This window comes from Rhinolophus sinicus, chromosome 1, assembly GCF_057876585.1.
Source record: "Rhinolophus sinicus isolate RSI-liver-muscle chromosome 1, RSI-T2T, whole genome shotgun sequence".
Classification (NCBI taxonomy): Eukaryota; Metazoa; Chordata; class Mammalia; order Chiroptera; family Rhinolophidae; genus Rhinolophus; species Rhinolophus sinicus.
Window position 1 is genome coordinate 10997020 of NC_142501.1, and position 19696 is coordinate 11016715.

Consider the following 19696-nt stretch of genomic DNA (forward strand, 5'->3'; position numbering starts at 1 on the left):
AATGTGTTAAAGTACAGACTCTCGGTCAGTAGGTCGGGTGGGGCCTGCTGTTTCTAACAAGCTCCCTGGTGGCGCTGCTGGTGGAGGTGCTTGTGTGCAAACCCCACGTGGAGCCTGCTAGAGGAAGGAGATTCTCAGCTCCACCCTCAGAAGCCCACAAGCCACCCTCTAGGAAGGGTGGAGTGCTAGGGTGGGGGGCAGGGGATTAAGAAACCCCAACTTCCATAACGCGCCCTGCCCCAGCCTTGCAGGACACCGGAGTTGCTGGAACATTTTATTAAGTTAAGAAGGCTGATGGACCAGGAGAGAAATGCCTTCATGGGGCGGCTCCAGCGCCTCCACGCCCAGCACCCCCTCAGCGGAGGAGGTGGGGCCATGGGGATAGCGGCTGGCTCCCTCTGTCCATCTGTCCCTCAGTCCAGAGTCCCAGGGTGTGAGTCCCCCCAGGGCAGGAAGTAGTTAGTGGGGGGTAGGGTAGGAGGAGGGTAGCTGGCTCCTTGCCTCTCCCACCAGAGTCAACGCTGCCATGGCCGCTTCTAGACCCGGGGGCAGGGCCATGAGTCCAGAAGCCCAAGCAGGAGGCTGGAGACAGAGGGGGAGCCAGTATTGGAGGCACACGTCCACCAGGAATTGCTTTTTAAAAAGTACAAAGGGTTTTGGGGGGGAAAAAAAAGAAAAAAGTCTATATAAAAATCTCTTCACATATAAAATCCTGAAGAAGGTGCAAGGTAAGACCCAGTGCGAGGGGCGCGCTCAGATACGCAGTGTGTGTATGTGTGTATGTGTGTGTGTCTGTGTGTGTGTGTGCATGTGCAGTGTGTGTGCCTGTGCGTGTGTCGTGTGTGTGTCTGTGCGTGTGTGGTGGTGAGTGCACGTGTAGCCCACAGAGGGTGAGAAGAAAGCTTGGCTTCTGACTTCCATCCAGCAGGGAAGGAGGGCAACTGGTCCCCTCGGGCTCAGGGGTCTGCAGCGGGGTTGGACCATATGGACCTGGAAGACAAGAGAGGGGCAGCTGAGGGCTAGGGAAGCCCCAGCCTCAGCCCTGAGCCCCAGCGTGGCTTTGGCCGGGCAAGGGGAGGCCGTAGGTCCTTCCAACACCTCTCAGTCCCAAAGGCTGGACCAGATTTCCTCTACATCTCCTCCGGGCTTCTCCCCAAAGACTCTGGCGCACAGAGCGGCCACTAGGAAATCCACAGGCCTTGTCAGAAAGAGGAAGCTGTCCTTGATGAGTGGTGTCAGAGTGCGAAGCTCAGTGGAAGGAATGGCGGGAGTGATCAGTGATGAGTGCCTGCTGCAGAGTCTGAAGTGGGGTGGGCGCACAGGATTTGCCACCCCAGCCTACGCAGATCAGCCAGGGGCCGTCAGCCCTGAGCAGAGGCGTGGACTCATCAGGCTGCGGCTGTGGCACTGTGTTAAGAGGCGCCGCTGTCACATGGGGGCACATGGCAATAATCAGATCCCCAGTGACTTCCCCACCTCTGCAGAAACATGCTCAAGCTTATAAAGCAGCCCTGGCTGAGTCGGACTAATCCCCACAACAGCCCCATGTTGCTGGTGTCACTGTTCTCATTTACAGAAAAAGAAACAAAGGCCAGGAAAGGGAAGTGCCCTGGGCCTGGTGGCCCAGCATATCGGGTGGGGATGAGCCTTGAGCTCACAGCTTCAGGCCGGGTGCCCCGCCCGGCCTCACTCCTGTCTGCCTGGTGGTGCCGGCCCGGTGGCACCCACCTCTACTCGGCCACACTGTTGCGCATCGCCTCCTTCTCCTGCAGGGCCGCCATGGCAAGGCGCAGGTGCTCCTTTAGCTGCTCGATCTCCCGCTCTGACCGCGTCTTGATGTGGTTCAGCTCCACATACACGTCCTGGTACTTTCCTGAAGCGAAGCGCTTGTCCTAGGGGGCAGGGAGGGGTTATGAGGGCATGAAGCCCTCCCTACCTGGCCCTGCCCACCTGGCACATGCCCACCGTGCGCCCTGCTGGCCAGCACAAAGCAGCCAGGCCCCTCCACAGCCCTCATGGCCTCGTCCCTCCTGGTGGCCCTCCTAGGCAGTCCCCAGCCCTGGGCAAACCCCTCCCAGCAACACCCAGGGACACAGGCTTCAGCTGCCTTTGCATTCTGCTCGAGAGCTGAGGCTCAGGAAGGTGAACCTTTTGCCCAAGATCACATGGCAGCACGTGGCTAGGATGAGACCCAGGTCAGCCTGCCCCAGTGCATGGGCCTTTTCCATGAGTCTGGCTCACACATGCTCCCAGAGTCACAAACACACAGAGGGTGTCAGACACAGGGACAGGGCACCAGGCAAGCCAGACTTATAGATCCCGGCCTTCCCAACTGATAGCAACGCGGCTTACTCCACACTGGAATGCACGTTCCACGTGTGAAGGGATTTGGGCCCTTTTTGTTCACAGCTGTCTCCTAGCATGTGCCTGGCATGTAGCAGATGCTCAATAAATATTTGCTGAATAAATCAAAGCAAGTGTGGCCTTGAGCAAGTCACGTACCCTTTCTTAGCCTCAATTTTGTCTGTAAATGGGGATAATGACACCTCCGCGGGAGAGGCACGAGGAGTGCCTGGCACAGAGCAGGTGCTCACAGGATGGGGCATCCAGATGGAACCAGAGGGTCCCCACCCACAGACACCTCGCTTCACCTGGCTGGGACCTACCTTCTGCATCATCTGGAGCTCGTCCCGGAGGCACTGCACCTCCTTCTTCAGGTACTGAAGTTCATTCTCCTTCACTCGCAGCAGCACCTAGGGTCATGGGTGCCAGGCTGATCCAGGGCCAGAAGCCAGAGCTATCCAGCCCACCGCACCCTGCAGACTGGCTTCTCCCTGCCTCAGGCCCCTAGAATTCAGCGCCCAACGTGCAGCGCCCAGGGACAGACTCCTCCAGGAAGCCCTCTCTGATTTCTCCTTGCTCGCTCACCCATGTCCAAATCAGGTTCTCAACTTGAAGGCAAAGAAGACAAAAGGAGGCCATAATGTGGCCCTACTCTGAACCAGAGAGGCTGGGACTCCCTTCAGACTATCTCATTAAACCCTCCCCAAACACTGAAAGCCAAGTGTTGCTATCTTGACTTGACCAAGGAGACAGGTTCAGCCAGACTGGGGAGGCTTAAAAGCTTAGACTCTGAGGCCAGAATACCAGGTACAAATCCCAGCTCCCACAGCTGACTAGCTGTGCGTCCTTGGGCAAGGTACTTGACCTCTCTGTGACTCAGTTTCCTCATCTGTAAAATCAGGATAGTAACAGCATGTACCTCCTAGGCCTGTTAGGAGGATTCAGTAGGTTAAAATGCAAAGGGCTTCCAGAAGTTCCAGGCAGGGAGTAGAGCCACATATAAATGTTTATGTAATAAAATATTTTCTCACTCCCTTGTCTCCCAGTAAGAAGGGTGCTAGCTCCATTTTACAGATGAGCCCTGGGGCTCAGAAAGGTGAGGCGACTTGTCCTGGTCACACAGCAGGCCGGTGGAGGACTGGGATGGAGGCGCTGGACTCTGGCTGCAGCAGTGCTGGGCACACAGTAGGTGCCCTTCCTGGCTGTGCTGGCATCTCCTCACTGGGGCCCAGGCCCTCAGGGTCATGCTGCAGGGCAGACCCAGCCTATCGGGTTCTCGCCCCACGCCCAGGCCACGAGGACTGGCTGGGCTGCCTGGCATGTCACTCACCTCCAGCTCACAGGAGCTCCGTTCGCTGCGCCCACAGCTGTTGCCCGTTCCCTGCGAGGCGATGAAGCCACGCAGCCGGTCAATCTCGTCGGACAGGCGGCCATGCAACTCCTGGGGGCGGTTTGGGATGGTCAGTGCAGGGCTGCTGAGGCCACCCATGCCCACCACCCCGGGGGCCAGCCCCACCTGGTTGTGGCGCAGTAGTTCCTGGCCCTCCTGCTGGCAGCGCCTCAGCGTGTGCTCGCGCTCCTCGGCCTGCCGCGTCAGGGCCCCGATCTCCAGGCACTTCTGTGAGTACTGCTCCGATAGCACCTGCAGCTCCCGCTTCAGCGCTTCCACGTCTGACCTACCCAGGGCAGAGGGTGGCATGAGTTCGCTTGCTCTCCGCCAAGCTCGGAGTCAGGTCATGGCAGACTCAGCAGCTCAGGACTCCTGCGTTCCCGCCCTAGTTGTGCCTTTAGCCCGCTGTGAAGCTGTGAACCTGTAACAGACTCTCTGGGCTGCAGGTGCCTCCTACATTAGGGGTGGGTTGGAAGAGCCCATCTCTAAAGCTTCCATAGCCCCAACATTCCAGAACTGTGCTCTGTGGCAGGGAGGGACCCTGAATGGCTGAGGGTAATACTGCTGTTCAGCTCTAGGGGACACTAATGAGGGGAAGAGGGTGGAGGCCGAGACCAGCTAGACAAAAAGGGGCTTGAAAAACTGTATATGTGGATGGCATGGAGGTCTGGCTGCGGCCCCGCTGGAGTCTCAGCTAGGGGCAAACTGAAGTGTCCTTCTCCAAGGGGCCTCAGCACAGGTCCTTGACTCATAACCACCAGGTGGGCAGCTGGGCCCCTGGCTCAGAGGGAGGCCCAGCCCACAGAGCCCAGGACCCAGGTGCCATCTTACTGGTGCTGCTTCCGGACGCCATCTGGGCCCTGCTGGAGACTCCGTGTCTTGCTCAGCTCGCGGCTCAGCTCCTCCTGGTAGGCTTTCTTCATGGCTTCAATGGCTGGAAGCAGGGCAGGAAAGCGGAGGGAGGTTGCAGAGAACAGCTTACCAAACTCGGCCTCCTCCAAGCATCCACATGTACCGTGGGCGCAAGAGCAGGGAGTGGTATGCAAAGAGCACCGGGACGGGCTGTGTCATGAACTGAGTGGCTTTGGGTAAGATGCTCGACCTCTCTGAACCTCTCTAGCAAGGGAAGATAACAATCTGTCTGATGGTCCTTGCTGGGGAGACACCCCAGTGTCGGACCACTGGTCCCTCTATTTAGTGATGGCTGGGTGAGACCCCACCCAATGCACTGGTGGGTCCTTTAAAAGGTCCATCTGCCTCACCCAGCCTAGTAGCCAAGACTGCAGGCTTAGCAATCGCTACAAATCTAGGTGACTTTGCTCAGGGGACTTAAACCCTCTGTGCCTCAGGTCTTTCATCTGGACAGCGGGGATAACAGCACCTTCTCTCCTGAGTTACTGGAAGCTGTGTGGAGAGCATTTAGAACAATGCATGGCACACACACGAGCTCCCGTTGGTTTATTTTTCAGACTGTGAGCTCCCAAGGACCGAGTCTCTTTTCACACTCACACAGGGTTGTTGTGAGGATTAAACAAGTCTTCATCCATCATCTTATCTATAATTCCAAAATGCAAAAGCTCTGAACACTGGAAGTTTTTCATAACTCTTTTGGTGACAACCCTGACCTGAATGGACACAAGGCTATTTGAGGTCATTATCCCATTTAAATATGACCTTGACAAATTTCACTGCAAAAACCTTAGTGCTAGATTTCAGGATAAAGTCCAGACCCTGCTGTGGTGGGTGGAAATCTAATACACGCACTGGCTTAGCTCCCAAAAATGCAAAACGCACTGGCCCCAGGGTCTGGGATGAGAGACATGGACTTGAGTGTGTGAGGCACTTGGCAGGTGGTAAGTTCTGGATCATGTGACTCTTTCATCATTTCCATTATTCTACACCCCCCTGGAGGTACCCAGGATGTGCCAGGCATACACAGCAGGTGTGCAGTGGGCAGAGAGACGGAGGGAGTTGCCCAGCGTCTCGGTCAGGCAGTTGGACATTCCTGTTTCTGGCTTGGGAGAGAAGAAGGTGGGATTCAGACCATGGCTTTAGAGTCAGAGTGCTGTGGGCTCCAACTCCAGCTTCTGCCACCTCCAAACTGTGCCATCTGGGACAAGTCACTCACCTCTCTGAGCCCGTTTCCTCATCTGTGAAATGGGTCACTTCCTCAGGCACTGCAAGGACTAGGGTGCTCACAGGGGTACTGGAGCTTGGCAAATGCTCACGCCATCCCCCACTCTCCCCAGGGTCTGGCTGGTGTCCAGGAAGGTGGCCCTCTATGAGAACAGGGTCTGAGGCGGACCCGTCTCTCCCCCAGCACACGGCACGGGCCTAGGCATGGAGTGGGAGCTCGTAGTGTGCGTGTGGCCTGGGGGGGACCCCCCAGGGACTGCAGGCCCCGAGGGAGAGCAGTCACAACCCATGAGGTGTATGTCTTATTGTTGACTCAGTTTCCCCTTTTCAAGTAGGGTCAGAGGCCAGTTCTGGGGGCTTCCAATCCCTCCTGATCCCTTATTCCAGTTTGGCACTGAGACTCCCACCTCTTACTTAAAGGCCTCCACAGTTCATTTAGGAGAAGCCTCAGCCTGGAGGCTCGTAGGCCCAGCCCCGCTATGCCCCTCCTGCCCAAGGTCCTCACCTGAGGCCGTGGCTGCTGTCTCCTCGGCCAGGAGCCACTCCTTCTCCTGTTGCAGCCGCTGCAGCTCCCGCTCGTGGTGCCGCTGCAGCTCCTCCATTACCTGCTGGTGCGAAGACTCCATCTCTGCCAGGCTGCGCTCGCACGCCTCCTGTGGGCGGGAGGCCAGGGTGTCACGGGGCTGCCCCCATTGCCTGGGACAGTGGCCCTTCTCCAGCCTGAGGTGAGAAGCCTCAGGGGCAGGCCTACCTTGATCCAGGCCTCACCACCTCTCCCTGGAGCCGGGCGCAACCAGCCTGCACCTGCGCCCATCCTGCCCTCCACTCCCCCCATCCACAAACCTCACCCTGTCACTCTTCTACTCCAAATCCTGCTGAGGGCCCCCATCCTGCAGGGTCAAGTCCCTGTTCCTGTCTGACCATTGTAGCCTCATGCCTGGCTGGCCCCCTATAGTTATAAAAAACAATTCACCACATGCTCACATCGCTGAGCTTTAGCTCATGCTATTCCTGGAACATTCTTTTGCACCGTTCTCTTCCTGGGTAATTCACTTGGCCTGAAGCCTAGTTTAAATGTCCTCCTAGCTTTGTCTCTCTCCTGTTTCCAAAGGCTCTGCTTCTGCCAGGCCATAAGTACCCCAAAGACAGGGAAGATCTGATCCAGCTTAGAGTCCCAGGGTCCGGGCCGGCTGACATGTGGCAGGTGCTGAGAGAGTAAGCTAAGATTGGTAACTTATCACAGAACGGGGCCGATGGATCAGACAGGCCAGTATATGAAAGACTGATAATACCCACTGCTGGGAGAGTTGCTATGACGGGATGTGTGGCGGCAGTTTCGTGGCATCAATGCATTTTGAATGACCCCATCCCTTGACTTAGCAGGTCTCCTCCTAGGAATGACCCCACAGAAAGTCACAAGAGTACAAAGGCTCTTAGACAAGACCCTATGGCAAGGTTGGTAACAGGAAAACTGGAAACAATCTAAATGCCTAACAGGGAACCTTTAAATAAATGATGGGATCAATCCTTACAAAGGACCCAGACAGCTGTTAAAAGACAGAGCCACCCACGTGGACTGTTGGGGAAAGCTGTCCGGAAAGTTAGGTGATGAAAGCTGGTTTCTGACAATATGCATGGGGTGATCCCCGCACAGAAACAAAACGCATGGAGACAGATGTCCAGGTACCTATATGCAAAAACACAGGACAGGAGGGAAGGTAGGGAAGGACACTGTCGGGAGGCCGAGCTCTGGCCCCCAAAGACATCCGCGTCCTACTCCCCAGAACCTGTGAATGTTACCTTACACGGCAGAAGGGAACTGAGCTTGCTAATCAGATGACCTTAAAACAGGGAGACGATCCTAGATTACGTGGGAGCCCAATGTAGGCATGGGGTCCTCAGACGTGTTAGAGGAGGCAGGAGAGCAGAGAGGGAGAAGTGACTGTGGAAGGAGGTCAGAGTGACGTGAACGCAGGACTTGATCGTTTTGCAGACTTTGAAGATGAAGGAAGGGGCCCTGAGCCACAGAACATGCGCAGCCACCAGGCGCTGTAAAAGGGGAGGGACCGCAGCCTACCCGGAGCCTCCAGAAGGGGAAGCAGTCCTGCAGGGCCTGGATTTTAGCCTGGCAAGACCCATGCTAGACTTCTACCCTCCAAAACTGTGAGACGATAAACAGAAAACTACACAGATGTGCTCAGATGCTAACCTAGGTGACCCCTGGCGGGAAGCAGGCAGGGAAAGGAGACTTCATGTGTTTATGTCTAATCTTTTGTTTGAATTATCTTTGAAAATGTAAACCTATTTGTTATATAATTTTAAAATATTTAAGATAATTAAAAAGGGAAAGAGAAGAGCCAGGGAAGGAACCGAGGCACAGAGGCACAAAGGCCCATGCCACAGGGCACCTCACAGTGGAGGGGACGACCCTCACCCCTCCAGCAGCCACACCTGGGGGCTGCGAGCGCCAGTTTGGGGGTCTAGAGCCAGGCCTCCTGGATCCTGGTGTTCTAAGTGGTGAGCAGGGGCCCACCTGGGCCTCTGAGCCTGTCCTGTGTGTCCCCTGAATTAGGACAATAGAACAATAGAACATGGCTTTGGGGTCCCCCAGACTGGGTCCTAATCCTGGCTGTACAATGGAGTAAACTTGAACAAGCCCCTTCCTCTCTCTGAGCCTCAGTCGCCTCATCTGTAAAACAGGCCCCATTAAACCAACTCACAAGGATCCCTAAGGTAAGCCAGCACCCACCTGCAGAGATCACCCACCTGCAGAGATCAAAGAAATATGGGACGTGGGGACCTGTTCTTAACGGGCCAGATCAGGCAGGCAGAGCCGGGGAGGCTGATGCCAGGAGGTGGGACCAGCCCATAAGGAGGGGCTCCTAGAAGGTCAGGTGTTGCTTTCTGATCTACCTTCCTGAAGGCTTGAGGTGTCAAGTGCTACCTCTGACATGGATCAAAATGGATACAGAAATGTCCGTGGCCCTCACTGCCATAGGCTGGAAGGGTCCCCTTTGCTAGAGAGGCACTACAGCCCCTGTAGGTGGATCCCCAGTCCCCCCAGCTGCTGTCCTATGGTGGCAAACCCCACCAGCTGAAAGAGAAGCACCCACTCGGCCTGAGATCCCACGCTGGGGGATGCCTCCCCAGCTGTCACCTCTCCAGGGTCCACTGAATCTCCAGCTGCCTCCTCCGGTGCCTGAAGGGGGCACAGATGGCTCAGCTCCTCTTCTCTGGCACCCTCCGCATCGTGGCCCACTCCTCCACTCCCGTATTCTGCTCTCTGTTTCCCCTTTATTCCCTTCTCACCTCCCACCCCAATTCCGCCTGCTCCCCCTGCCCATCTCCACCTAGTAGGGCAAATGCTGACAGCCCCTGGCATGTCCAAGGGGGCACCTGGGTACCAGGAAGCCTGGATTGCAGGTACAGGTCTGCCTCCATCCAGCTCGAAGTTTTTACCTCCTCTCTGGGCCTCAGTTTCCCCATATGTAAGCTGAGAAGTCAGAGAAGTGCTTTTCAAGCTTCATTTTAGTGACAGAAACTTTTCCAAAGGAAATCTAATGCAGGTTTTAATAGTAAAATGGACGACGACGGAGCTGCTCTGATTATAGGTGGATGTGAATGGACCAACCCCGAAAGGCAGCCCCTGGGCATCTGAGGCTCCACAGAGCACAGCTTGAAGCCCACTGGGTGGAGGTCTCTGAGGTGGTCTCAGCTGCCTCAAACCCCGGTGTTGGAGCCCACCCTGCCTGGAGATGACCCCCCTGCCCCTTCCTCAGGCCTCAAGGGAGACTTTGACAACACTGGCCCCTGCCCTGTCCCCTGTCCCCATGTCAGGTGAGCCCCCGAGCTAGCCCTCCACATCAGGCCAACCCCCCTAGGCCCTGGTCTCCCTTCAGCTGAATGTTCTATCAACTACTCAGCCTCAGATGGGCCCCCTGACCTTGACAGCAGCCCCAGCCTTAGCGTCCCTGGGGGTCCCCTCTGCCTTCTTTGAACCCAGTCACCCAGTCCTGAACTCTCCTCCCTCCCCATCCTCCTACGTCCCTTTCTCCTTCAATTATCATCCTAGCTCCTGACACTGGCCTTGTCCCCTCCCAAGCCCCCCTTCACGCCAACATCACCTTCCCGATGTCACTGGCAGACCCCAAACCACCTCAGGTGTGCAGGACGAGATCCCAAATCCTTGGCTTGGCAGTGGAGGTCTGCAGGATAGGCCCCCATCGGCCTTCCACCTCCCGGCACAGCCCATGCCCCCACCCCAGCCCCGCCCAGTGCTCAGCCCTGTGCCTGCCCTCAGGAAGCCTTTCCGAGAGCGCTGCACAGCAATCTGCCCCCTGGGAAAGTCTAGAAGGCCCCCCTACTCAGAGTTTGGGATCCCAGCATCCTTTTCTGCTTCAGGCAATGAATGGTGTGTTGACTAGAGGCAGCTGACTGTCAAACGTTTAGGAATTCTGTGACGCAGTTGTTAGGCACAGCCATTGTGAAAAATTATATAAACTTATAATTAATTACATTAAAAACAAAGCTGATACTCAAAATTCATCACTTCTCAATTAGTTCACTGCATTTTATTAGTAGCTATGCTGTCGAGGTTATCTATGTCTTCTGCATCTGTATGGTGGAAATGAGCTATAATGGTGTGCACGTGTCTTCCCAACTCCGTGTTCAGGTCCTTCGGCCACGTGGGAGTATTTCCACCACGGACATTGGTAAACGTTACAAATTAGGACTTGATTTATTGTTTTGTTGATTGTTTAGACTTAAGCCAGTGATGAGAAAATGCTAATAACGTAGATTAAAATTAAAAGTGTGCTGTATCTGATATTCACATTGTAAATAGAACAAAAACCTGAGGAAATACTCTTCAGAAAATATTCTCAATAGAAGACTATTATCCAGTTCAGCAAAGAAATTGCTCATAACATTAACCAAGTAAAGTTTTGACGTGTCTTCTCGTCTTACTCATTAACATAAACAAAAATGTCAACCAACATTCATGTTAGAACGACACTCGTTTGTTAGTTCGCTGTGGATACAAGCATTCGGAAAAACCAGTGGAAGTAGTCTGAGAAATTTCAATTTGCTATATAGAATTCACAATAAAAAGTATTATGTAGTTTTTATTTGTAAGTTGTGTACTAAACATTCTTTGTATCAGTAAAATTTATAACCACATATGTAACATATTATCTTATATATGTATATATACATATATAGCATATGTAAGTGTGTATGTATGTACACACACGTATATTTTCTGGAGAGCTACCTGTTTCAGTGGTGACAATCAAAAGCGTCTCTAGACACGGCCAAATGTCCCCAGGGAACAAACTGAGCCCCAGTGAGAAATGCTGTCCTACACAGACCAAGCTCCCAGATCCCACAGACCACCTTGTAAAGACCTCAGCCTGGCAGGCACAGGCAAGATTTCCTGCTTACGGAGCACCTCCCAGGGGCCTGCCCATTGGGCGCTCCCACTCCCCACTTCCCCAGGGTGGTGTGGGGAAAGGGATCGAAATGCAAAGTGTCACATTAAGGGAGGCAGCCAGACCCGAACTCAAATTCCCTCTGACATATACGGGTCGGTTGACCTTGGGCAAGTTACATAACCTCGGAGTTCAGTGGTCTTGTCTGTAAAATGGGTACAGTGCTCACGTCTACCCACTCAGGACATTCAATGAGATGATGCATGTCAAAGGCCTCACAGGGTTCTGGTATACCCAAAGGGTTCCCAAAATATTAGCTGTTTTCTGAAAACATGGCAACCAGAAAGCTGTCCCCATCCCCCACAACACAGCTCCTCAGCCTCACCTGCGAGATGTAGCCTGGGGGGACATGACCATCGTCCTGGGACCCGGGTGTACCCTGAGGGGCTTCCCCTTGGACACGCCACGCCTCCAGCTGGGAACGAAGAGACTGGACCTGTAAAGGGAGGAGGTGAGGTCAGTAGGGGCCTGAAAGAGGGAGGAAGGTGGCGGGAAGCAGTGAGGAGCTTTGGGTTTGAGAAGGGGAAGCACCCTGGTGGGGACGTACAGGAAAGGGCGTCTTTCCAGCTGTTTCCTGGATGGCAGGGTCAATGACCCAGAAGAGCTTTGACCCAGAGCAAACTAGAGAGGGCTGCGAACAGGACACTGCAGTGACATATATTTACATTACGTAGGTGGCAGGGGAAAGGCCTTTGAGCCTCAGCTTCCCATCAGTAAAACTGTGACGAGGTCTACCCTATGGGACCACGAGACAGCTGAGGATTACACAGGGCCCAGCACAAGATGCTCAATAAATGGTCTCCCCCTTCTCTTGCCTCTTCCCTTCTCTGTGGCTGCTGAGGGTAGAACTAAGAAGAAAACAAGGCTTGGGAAAGCAGATTCCCGTTCAGCAGTCTGAGGTGTCAGACAGCGGATCAGGGGTGAGCTCCCCTAAGGACATGCAAGAAAAATGCTACAGCAGGACTGCAGGGATAGGAGGGTGTTGGTGGGGTGAAGGGGTTCCCAGAAGCCAGCTGTGATGCCTACCTCCTTCTCCAGGGCCTCATGGTTGTCACTTGGGGGCCCCGGGCGCTCCCCGCGGCTTTGATTGAGCAGGGCAGTGAGAGGCACCCGTTTGTTCTCCCGCAGGGGCAGCTTCTCCAGCTCCTGCCACTTCTTCTCAATCTCCTCGCTGAGCCGACTCTGCTGGTCCTCCGTTAGGGGGGCGCCCAGAGCCCGGCGCGGCCCCTCGCCAGCTGGTGTCTCCGTGGCCCTGCTGTCCACGGACTCGAACCATTTGCGTCGCTCCTCAGAGCGCTGGGCCAGGTCCCGCTCCAGCTCCTCCTGCTTGGCCGGACGGTCAAGAGTGCGAGCCGGGGTGCGGGCCCGCTGTGGGGACCCTTGAGTCAGCGGGGAGAGCTCCACGTAGTCCAGGGACAGCCGCTGTCCGTCTGCCTTCCGAGGGCCGCCCCGGCCGATGACCTCGGAGCCCATACGCTGCTCCCCTGCCTTCAGGGAGCCCTTCTGGGTGCCGTAGCTGTGCAGCGTGTTCTCCTTATTGCAGTCTGAGAGCCTAGGGTACCAGCAGAGACACATCAGGCAGGACCTTGCCCACTCAGTCCCGAAATAAGCACCTCTGCAGTGCCACCCGTGTGCCAGGGCCTGGGAATGAAACCCAGCGGAGGAAACCGCCCAACCCAGAGGTGAGAACTAGAACCTCATCATTAACACACTCTGGGAACCATCCCAGCTCTACCACTTATCAGCGGAGGGACCAGGATAGCTGGCTTCCCTCTGAGCCTCAATCACTCATCCGTAATACGGGAAAACGGTATTTCTCACAGGATGGATATGAGGATGAGGTGGGCGAATATATGTAAAGCGACCAGGAAGCCCATGACAAGGGAGGATCAAAGCAATATTATAAAAAGTGTGGTTTGAGACAAGGTCCTGGGTTCAAGAGGCTCACAGTGGAATAGAGGAGATGTCCATGGTCGCTGCCGAGGAGGTGAACCCTGACTTCTGGGTACACGGGGCGCAAATTGTGGGGACTTAACAACTGTGGCAGAGCTTCTCTTCTTCCATAAAAATAGCTGGGTGCATGATCGCCCAGCCCAAAACTATACTTCCCAGCATCCCCTGCAGCTACGTGTGGCCATGTGTCTACATTCTGCCCAGTGGGAGTAAGAAGTGGCACCCTTTAAAGGACTGGGTGTGACCTGGCCTGGTTACTGTGTGGGACTCCAGGAGACTATAAACAATTCCCTGAACCAGAGGCAAATCTGTAAGTTGAGGGCCTCAGAGCTGCCCACCAGGCCTGGACTACATACTTCTGGACCGTTCTGGAGAGAGCAATAGACCTCTCCCTGTTTAAGCACTGTGTTTGGAGCTTCTTTGTTACAGCAGCCGAGCCTATATACTAAGTAATAGTCCGGCCGCATTGTGCTCCAGTTCACAAAGGGACACCGTATATCCTCATAACACTCAGCCCGACACATGCTGACATGAAAGTGACTGGCCTCAGGTGGAACAGCCAAGCTGTGGCCAGACGGAGATTCACGTGCTCAGTGCCCCACAAGACTGTTTCCATTCCTGCTGCCCTGCAGCCACAAGTCCCAGACCCCATGGGCATCCGGGGTTTATACTGGGGGGAGGGGGGCTTTAACACCAGGTAACTCAGCCCTCCTGCCACTCTATCCACCGTGACCTCGGGAGGAGTAAGCTCCCTACGCAGACTGCCGAGCCATCCCCTGTCCCTAACACAGGATGAGACATCGCTCCCAGAGCACAGATAATCAGCCACCTAGGAGGGGCCTTTGACTCACCAGCACCTTCTCCAAAGAGCTGAGGCCTCTCCCCACCCCTTCAGGATGTGGGGCATATAGAGAGATGGCAGTCAAACCCCAAAGCTCTTAATACATTTCTGGAGGACTGCCAAGCATGCTCACTACCCTCTCCCCATTTTGTTGACAGAGAAACTGAGGCCCAGAAGGTACAGCCACAGGGCCCCCAGGTGAGTGCCGGAACCCCACTCAGGAATGCAGGGTAAATGCCTCCCCAAGGCCCCAGTTCAGCCCAGCACGTACTTGGTGACGTCTGGGGCTGAGGTGGGACGCACGGTCTTCCTCAGAGCCTCGATCCAGTTCCTCCGGATGCCCGAAGTCATTGCCGACAAGGTATACACAGCATCCTTGGTCTGCAAGTCCACCCCAGAGGGAGGTCGCCACGTGGCCAGTCCCATGGCTCCCTCCCCACTATGGACCCCAGGGAGGGCAGCCCTTCCCTCCTAAGAGGGGATCTAAGGTCTTAAGCCTGGAGGGAAGCAGAGGGTGCAAAAACTCCTCTCCACTAGCCTTGGAAGAGCCTCGCTGGCTCTAAGATCTCCCCAACATTCCAACTGCCCCTGCCAATGATACCTAGGATCTCCCCAGATATGCTAAGTGTTGGCAGCAGAGATTCTGACTGGCTCTGAGGACAACGTCTCTGGATAAACAAGTGACAAAAGCCAATCTCTGATGGAGAGCTGCGCTCCACACCAACACCACCTCCAGGGAGCCCTCCAGCCATGCTGCCCCCCAGCCGCATGCAGCCTCACATGGATCTGGAAGCCGTAGTTGCGCTGCACTGCATACTCGGTGACGTCCGTGCAGGAGCGCAGGTCAATCTCGCCATCCAGCTCATCTGCCTGCAGCAGGAAGGTCACGATGGTCCACGCACTCTGGTGACCCTGCCCGAGCCCCCCAAACCCCCGCCAGGGTCCCCTGCACCTGATGGGGGGACGGAGCCCTCCCATCTCGCTGTCTCACCTCCTCAGCAGTGGAGTCCCTGTAATATTTGAGGCTTGAATCAGTCAGCACAAACCAGTGTTTCTTCCACTGTGAAGGAGAGACGGTGGTGAGCGGTGGGGAGGGGGGCTGCAAGGAGGACAAATGAAAGAGTATACGTGTGCTACTCTGCGGGGACCCTGGGCGCTGCCAGGTCAACCATTCTGCTCACAGTAGGAGCCTGGCACCCTCCTCTGCCCTGCGGAAGGGCAGGGGTGGGGGACGACAGGGGACGGCGCAGTCAGAAAATCCTTTTGAAGCCTGGCCCTGTCTGAGCCCCAGGGGCAGGAGCATCTGTGACGTGGGCGAAGGTGTCGTGACCGGTGTCAGGCCAGCTGCCCAGCAAGCCAGGGCCCAGAATTTCCCAAGTTATTTTCCACATGCCCCTCTGGATCTCCTCAGTCGCCAGGGACAGGTCTCCTGGACAGCGAGACTGGAAAATGGCCCAGGGGCGGCGTCTGAGCACTAGTCGTGTTCTGTTTCTCGATCTGGGTGCTGGTTACATATGTGTTCAGCCTGTGAGATGCATTATCTGTACATTTATGATTTGGGCACCTTTCCACAGTGCCTGTCTCTGCTCCAGCCAGCGTTAGGCTGGCAGGACGCATGGGAAAGGGGTGGAGGTATCAGCATAGCCTGATATTAAATGTGACAAGCTTAGCCCTCCCCTGGCTTCTGGCCATTCACTGGAATGCCAGTCCGAGTGCACCCATCACCAGGGTCAGGGCCTGGCACCCAGTCCCCACCATCTTCTGGGCTCCCACGCACCACCAAGCCCTTTCGACACTGTTTGTTATTTCAAGCACTTAGTTTTTATCCTCAAGAAGATGGTAAGTTTTCAAGGATGTACCAGGATGACACTTTCTACTTCTTTCCACACTGCCTCCCCCAAGAAATAGGGTTTCAGCATCCAAATGACCCAGGTGACATCTCTTCTACCCTTGCTAGCTGTGTCTTTCGTTAAGCTCCTCGACCTCTCTGAGCTTCAGTCTTCTAAGCCTTATCGAGAGGTTAGAAGTTCCTAACCCTCCCTGGTATGTCTCTCATGGCACTTGGCGTAGGCTCAGGCACTAATTGTTGGGACTGTTCCAAGAGGGCGGCCCCCAAGAGCACCACCCTGCTCTTACCGAGTGACCTGAGGTGTCACTCAGGGCCTCAACCGTCCCTCTGTAAAGCGGAGCGGGGGTTCTGCACCAAATGATCCCTTTGGCCCCTCCAGGCCTAGTCTATGACTGTATGACATGGGAGCAAGATGGAGCTTTGTGGGCCTCTGGTGCCCCAGGTTCTAGGCCTGGGTCTGCCCAGGTGCTGCTAGGTCCTGAAGAGAAGGAAGTCCTGTGGGCCTGTCTTCTGTCTGTGCACTAAGGGACCGGGCTGGCTGAACTCCCAGGGCCCTTTCAGCTTGGACATTCCAACACCCCGTGAAAAAGAATGAGTAACGGCCAGTTCTGGGTGGGGCCCATAACCTCTGCCCTCCACAGACCCTGAGTGGGGAGGGCGGCAGGGGTCACTGGCAACGTGCCAGGCCTTGTGTGAGCCTGGAGCGCAGCCACCAGAGGACTGGAGAGCAGGCAGCGGGTACGGAAGGCTGTGGGCTGGAGGGAAAAAAGCATGTGGGTCGGAAACACAATGCGATTCCCTTTGGCTCTGAGCCCTCCCGGCATGCGGGCTGCATGCAGACCAGAGCCGTGAGCGCATGCAGGGCAGGGGCGGGGAGCCGTCCTCTCCCAGGCGGGACGGGCAGGAAGCCAGCTCCTGCTCCAGCCTGGCAGCCGAAAGGGTAGAACCTGTAAAAGGCCACTGTCCCTTCTGGTTCTAAGGACGGACACACTAAAGGGTTATTACTGGGGCCCTAGCAGGCACCAGGGGCTACGTGGGAACCTTCAATGACTCGAGCTCTGTGACTGTTATCCACCCTAGAAAGAATCATCATTATCCATTACGCCCCTGAGGTTAGAGGAAGCTGTGACTCGACCAATGGGGCCCCAGGTTGGTGAGACTTCAAGATGTCTCTAAGTCTCACCTCCAGGGTTAGAGGCTGCGTGACTGAGTTGTTGGGACTCTGTGAGTGTCTCAGGCCAGATAATCTCTGTGAGCTCTTCCACCTCAGAACCTTGGATACCCAGCAGGGTTGTCAAGAGGTGGGAGGGCTAAGAGGCTCTTGGTGAGAGAAAGGGATGGGGTGCAGAGCCTGAGGGGCTAGAAGGCCCCCCTCCCTGGTGACTCCAACACTGCAAATTGCTCCAAGAAGCCTCTGACCTCCCACCCACAGCCAAGGCCCTCTCTCTGACTGGAAAAGAAACACTCCAGCCTCAGGATTCCTATTCTGGCCTCCACCCTGGACCCCTCCACACTGAGGCCAGGTTCTCTGAGGCTGCACCAGCCAGGAAAGCAGCTCAGCCTCTTGGGCTGCCCTCAAGGACCCTCCAGGGCCCCGCAGCAAGCCAGACCCCTCCCCTCCGCTTCAGCCCTCCTACCTCTCCGGGCACGTCCAGGATTGACATCCATCCCTTCTTGAAGTTGAGCAGATCAGGCTATGGGGAGATGAGGAGGCACATGAATCAGGCCTAGTGGAGAACCCAATGGGGCTGGGGAGGAGGGGTGCTGTGCCACCCTGGCCCTGAGTCCTGTAAGACTGAAGGCCTGGGAAGCCAGGAGAGAGGGCTGAGGGCCCAGGTAATGCCCCAAGTCCAGGCAGGCTCCCCAGCCACTGAGGCGGCCTTGACCCCTTTCCCCAACATCCAGCAATCTCTGAGAGCCAAGAAGATGGGCCAGACAACTGGCGCATCCACCAGAGCTGTCCAAGCTCTCCTGTCACCAGCCTACTTTGTCACCCGAGAGTGGGAGAGAGGAGGCCCAAGAGAACGCTGCCTGTAAAGAGACCCTTAGCTCAGAGAACAGGCCGGACCAGCAGAGCGAGCGAACCACCCAGGTCCTCTTACTGACGAGGCCCAGGTCGCTCACCAGAAAATGCCTTACTGCTCCCTCCCACCCCCAACCCACTGTCCCTCCTGTGGTCCAACCAGCCCTGCCTTCTTCTGTCTCCTCGAGACCCTGGAAGATGGCACCAGGCATAGGTCCGAGATCCTCTGGTCCCCACTAGACCTCTGGAAAGGCGAGTCTTGGCAAACCCTACCTGCCAGGTGCTGCCCAAGGGGGCACGGCCCCGGGGTCTGGGGGCTCCCAGCTGAAGCATGTTCCACAGGGGTCTACGGGCTATGTACCCCCACCTAGGCCTAGATGAAGAAGTTGCTCATCCAGGCATTTTCTCTGGGCAGGTCCATCCGGTGAGCGCCAGCTACCAGACCCTCCCCGCCCGCTGGGAAGACCTCTCTCTCGTCTAGGTCCCAGTCCCTCTGCAGAGTCTCAGCTCCTGCCCACTAGCAGGAGGGAGAGCAGGGCGGGCCAGGTTGGTGGGCAGGGAGGAGGTGTCCACCTGTTGCCATGGCTCTGAGCCCACCTATCAGCACCCACATCGCAGCCTCATCAGGCCAAGGTGTCTGGTTGCGTGAGGGAGCGGGTGGCATGGCTCAGTGGGGTGGGCAGCGAGGACGGCAGCTGGAAACCTGGAAACCAGAGCCACCTGACCTGGCCACCTCCCCTGACCCGCCTTTCTCCCAGGGAGCCCCATTCTCCTCTTCCTTAGGTGGAGGAAGTGGTCTGAGGTGAACTTGGGCCAGCAGCCTGGCCATCCAGAGCCATCCCCAGCCATGGCCGTGGGACCAGGACCCCTGGATCTCAGCAGGCCAGCAGCGCTACCCCTGCATTACAGCCCTTCCCTGCATACTTGTCTGAGGGAAGGGACACAGGCTCTGCTCAGACCTGAGAAACCCTGGGGCAATGTTCACCCTATCTGCCTTCCATTCTTCCCCGCCCTGTTCCCCAGGTGTGCAGGAGGCTGCCAGGCTAAGACTGAGACTGGGAGACCAGCAAGTCACCTGGTCCACCTGCATTCAGACTGGGACCTCCGTGGCCCCAGGGCCAGGCATGCTGTGGCCAGACCCTTGGGAAAACCTGCTAAATAAATATCCACCTTCCTCTACCCCTGGTCTAAATTTCTGGGCTTTGGAGGCTGCCCCATCCTCATCCCCTGGCCCTGAGGAGCTAGGCTTTCTGGCAAGACTCACGGAGAGCACCTCAGGAGGAGCAGATGACCCAGCCAATAGGACTGGGCCAGGGCCAGAAGATCAGCCATTGGCTTCCAGAGGCTGAGGAAGGGCTTTCGGCGGGAATGGCAGGCTGGGACCCCAAGGGCTGCCTAGGAAGTGGCGTCACAGTGACCTTCCTAAGTCACATCCTCTCCCTGAGCCCAGCTGCGAAATGTGGTAAAGATGGGGGGGAGTCCTGCCCTCCCCCAAGTTTTAGGAGGACTGAATGTGTCACTCATGGAAAAGCCTAGAGACCCTCTGGAAACTGGCACAAACATATCACACACCATCAGGCACGGTGACCTTGGGAAGAGGAGGCTGTCAATGTGAGTTTTTAAGCTGCTGGCAGGGGAGGTCCTACAGTCACCTGGGACCCCCCCCACCCCC

The 19696-nt window shown here is 56.1% G+C and overlaps 1 protein-coding gene across 3 annotated transcripts in view; it reads right to left on the reverse strand.

Moving 5' to 3' along the window:
* Positions 1 to 261: 261 nt before the first annotated feature.
* Positions 262 to 19696, reverse strand: part of TRIOBP (TRIO and F-actin binding protein) — a 56281-nt gene continuing 36846 nt past the window's right edge. For 2 of the 3 annotated variants that reach the window (XM_088796531.1, XM_088796524.1), the window contains 13 exons: positions 17639 to 17695; positions 15144 to 15251; positions 14933 to 15022; positions 14424 to 14533; positions 12385 to 12910; positions 11684 to 11794; positions 6375 to 6522; positions 4565 to 4667; positions 3860 to 4019; positions 3674 to 3784; positions 2667 to 2753; positions 1729 to 1892; positions 262 to 990 (listed from right to left, as the gene is read on the reverse strand). In XM_088796531.1, coding sequence (XP_088652657.1) covers positions 1731 to 1892; positions 2667 to 2753; positions 3674 to 3784; positions 3860 to 4019; positions 4565 to 4667; positions 6375 to 6522; positions 11684 to 11794; positions 12385 to 12910; positions 14424 to 14533; positions 14933 to 15022; positions 15144 to 15251; positions 17639 to 17695 — 1773 coding nt within the window. In that variant the 3' untranslated portion in view covers positions 262 to 990; positions 1729 to 1730. The remainder of the gene's footprint in view (positions 991 to 1728; positions 1893 to 2666; positions 2754 to 3673; positions 3785 to 3859; positions 4020 to 4564; positions 4668 to 6374; positions 6523 to 11683; positions 11795 to 12384; positions 12911 to 14423; positions 14534 to 14932; positions 15023 to 15143; positions 15252 to 17638; positions 17696 to 19696) is intronic. The other variant, XM_019752965.3, reaches the window with a different exon arrangement.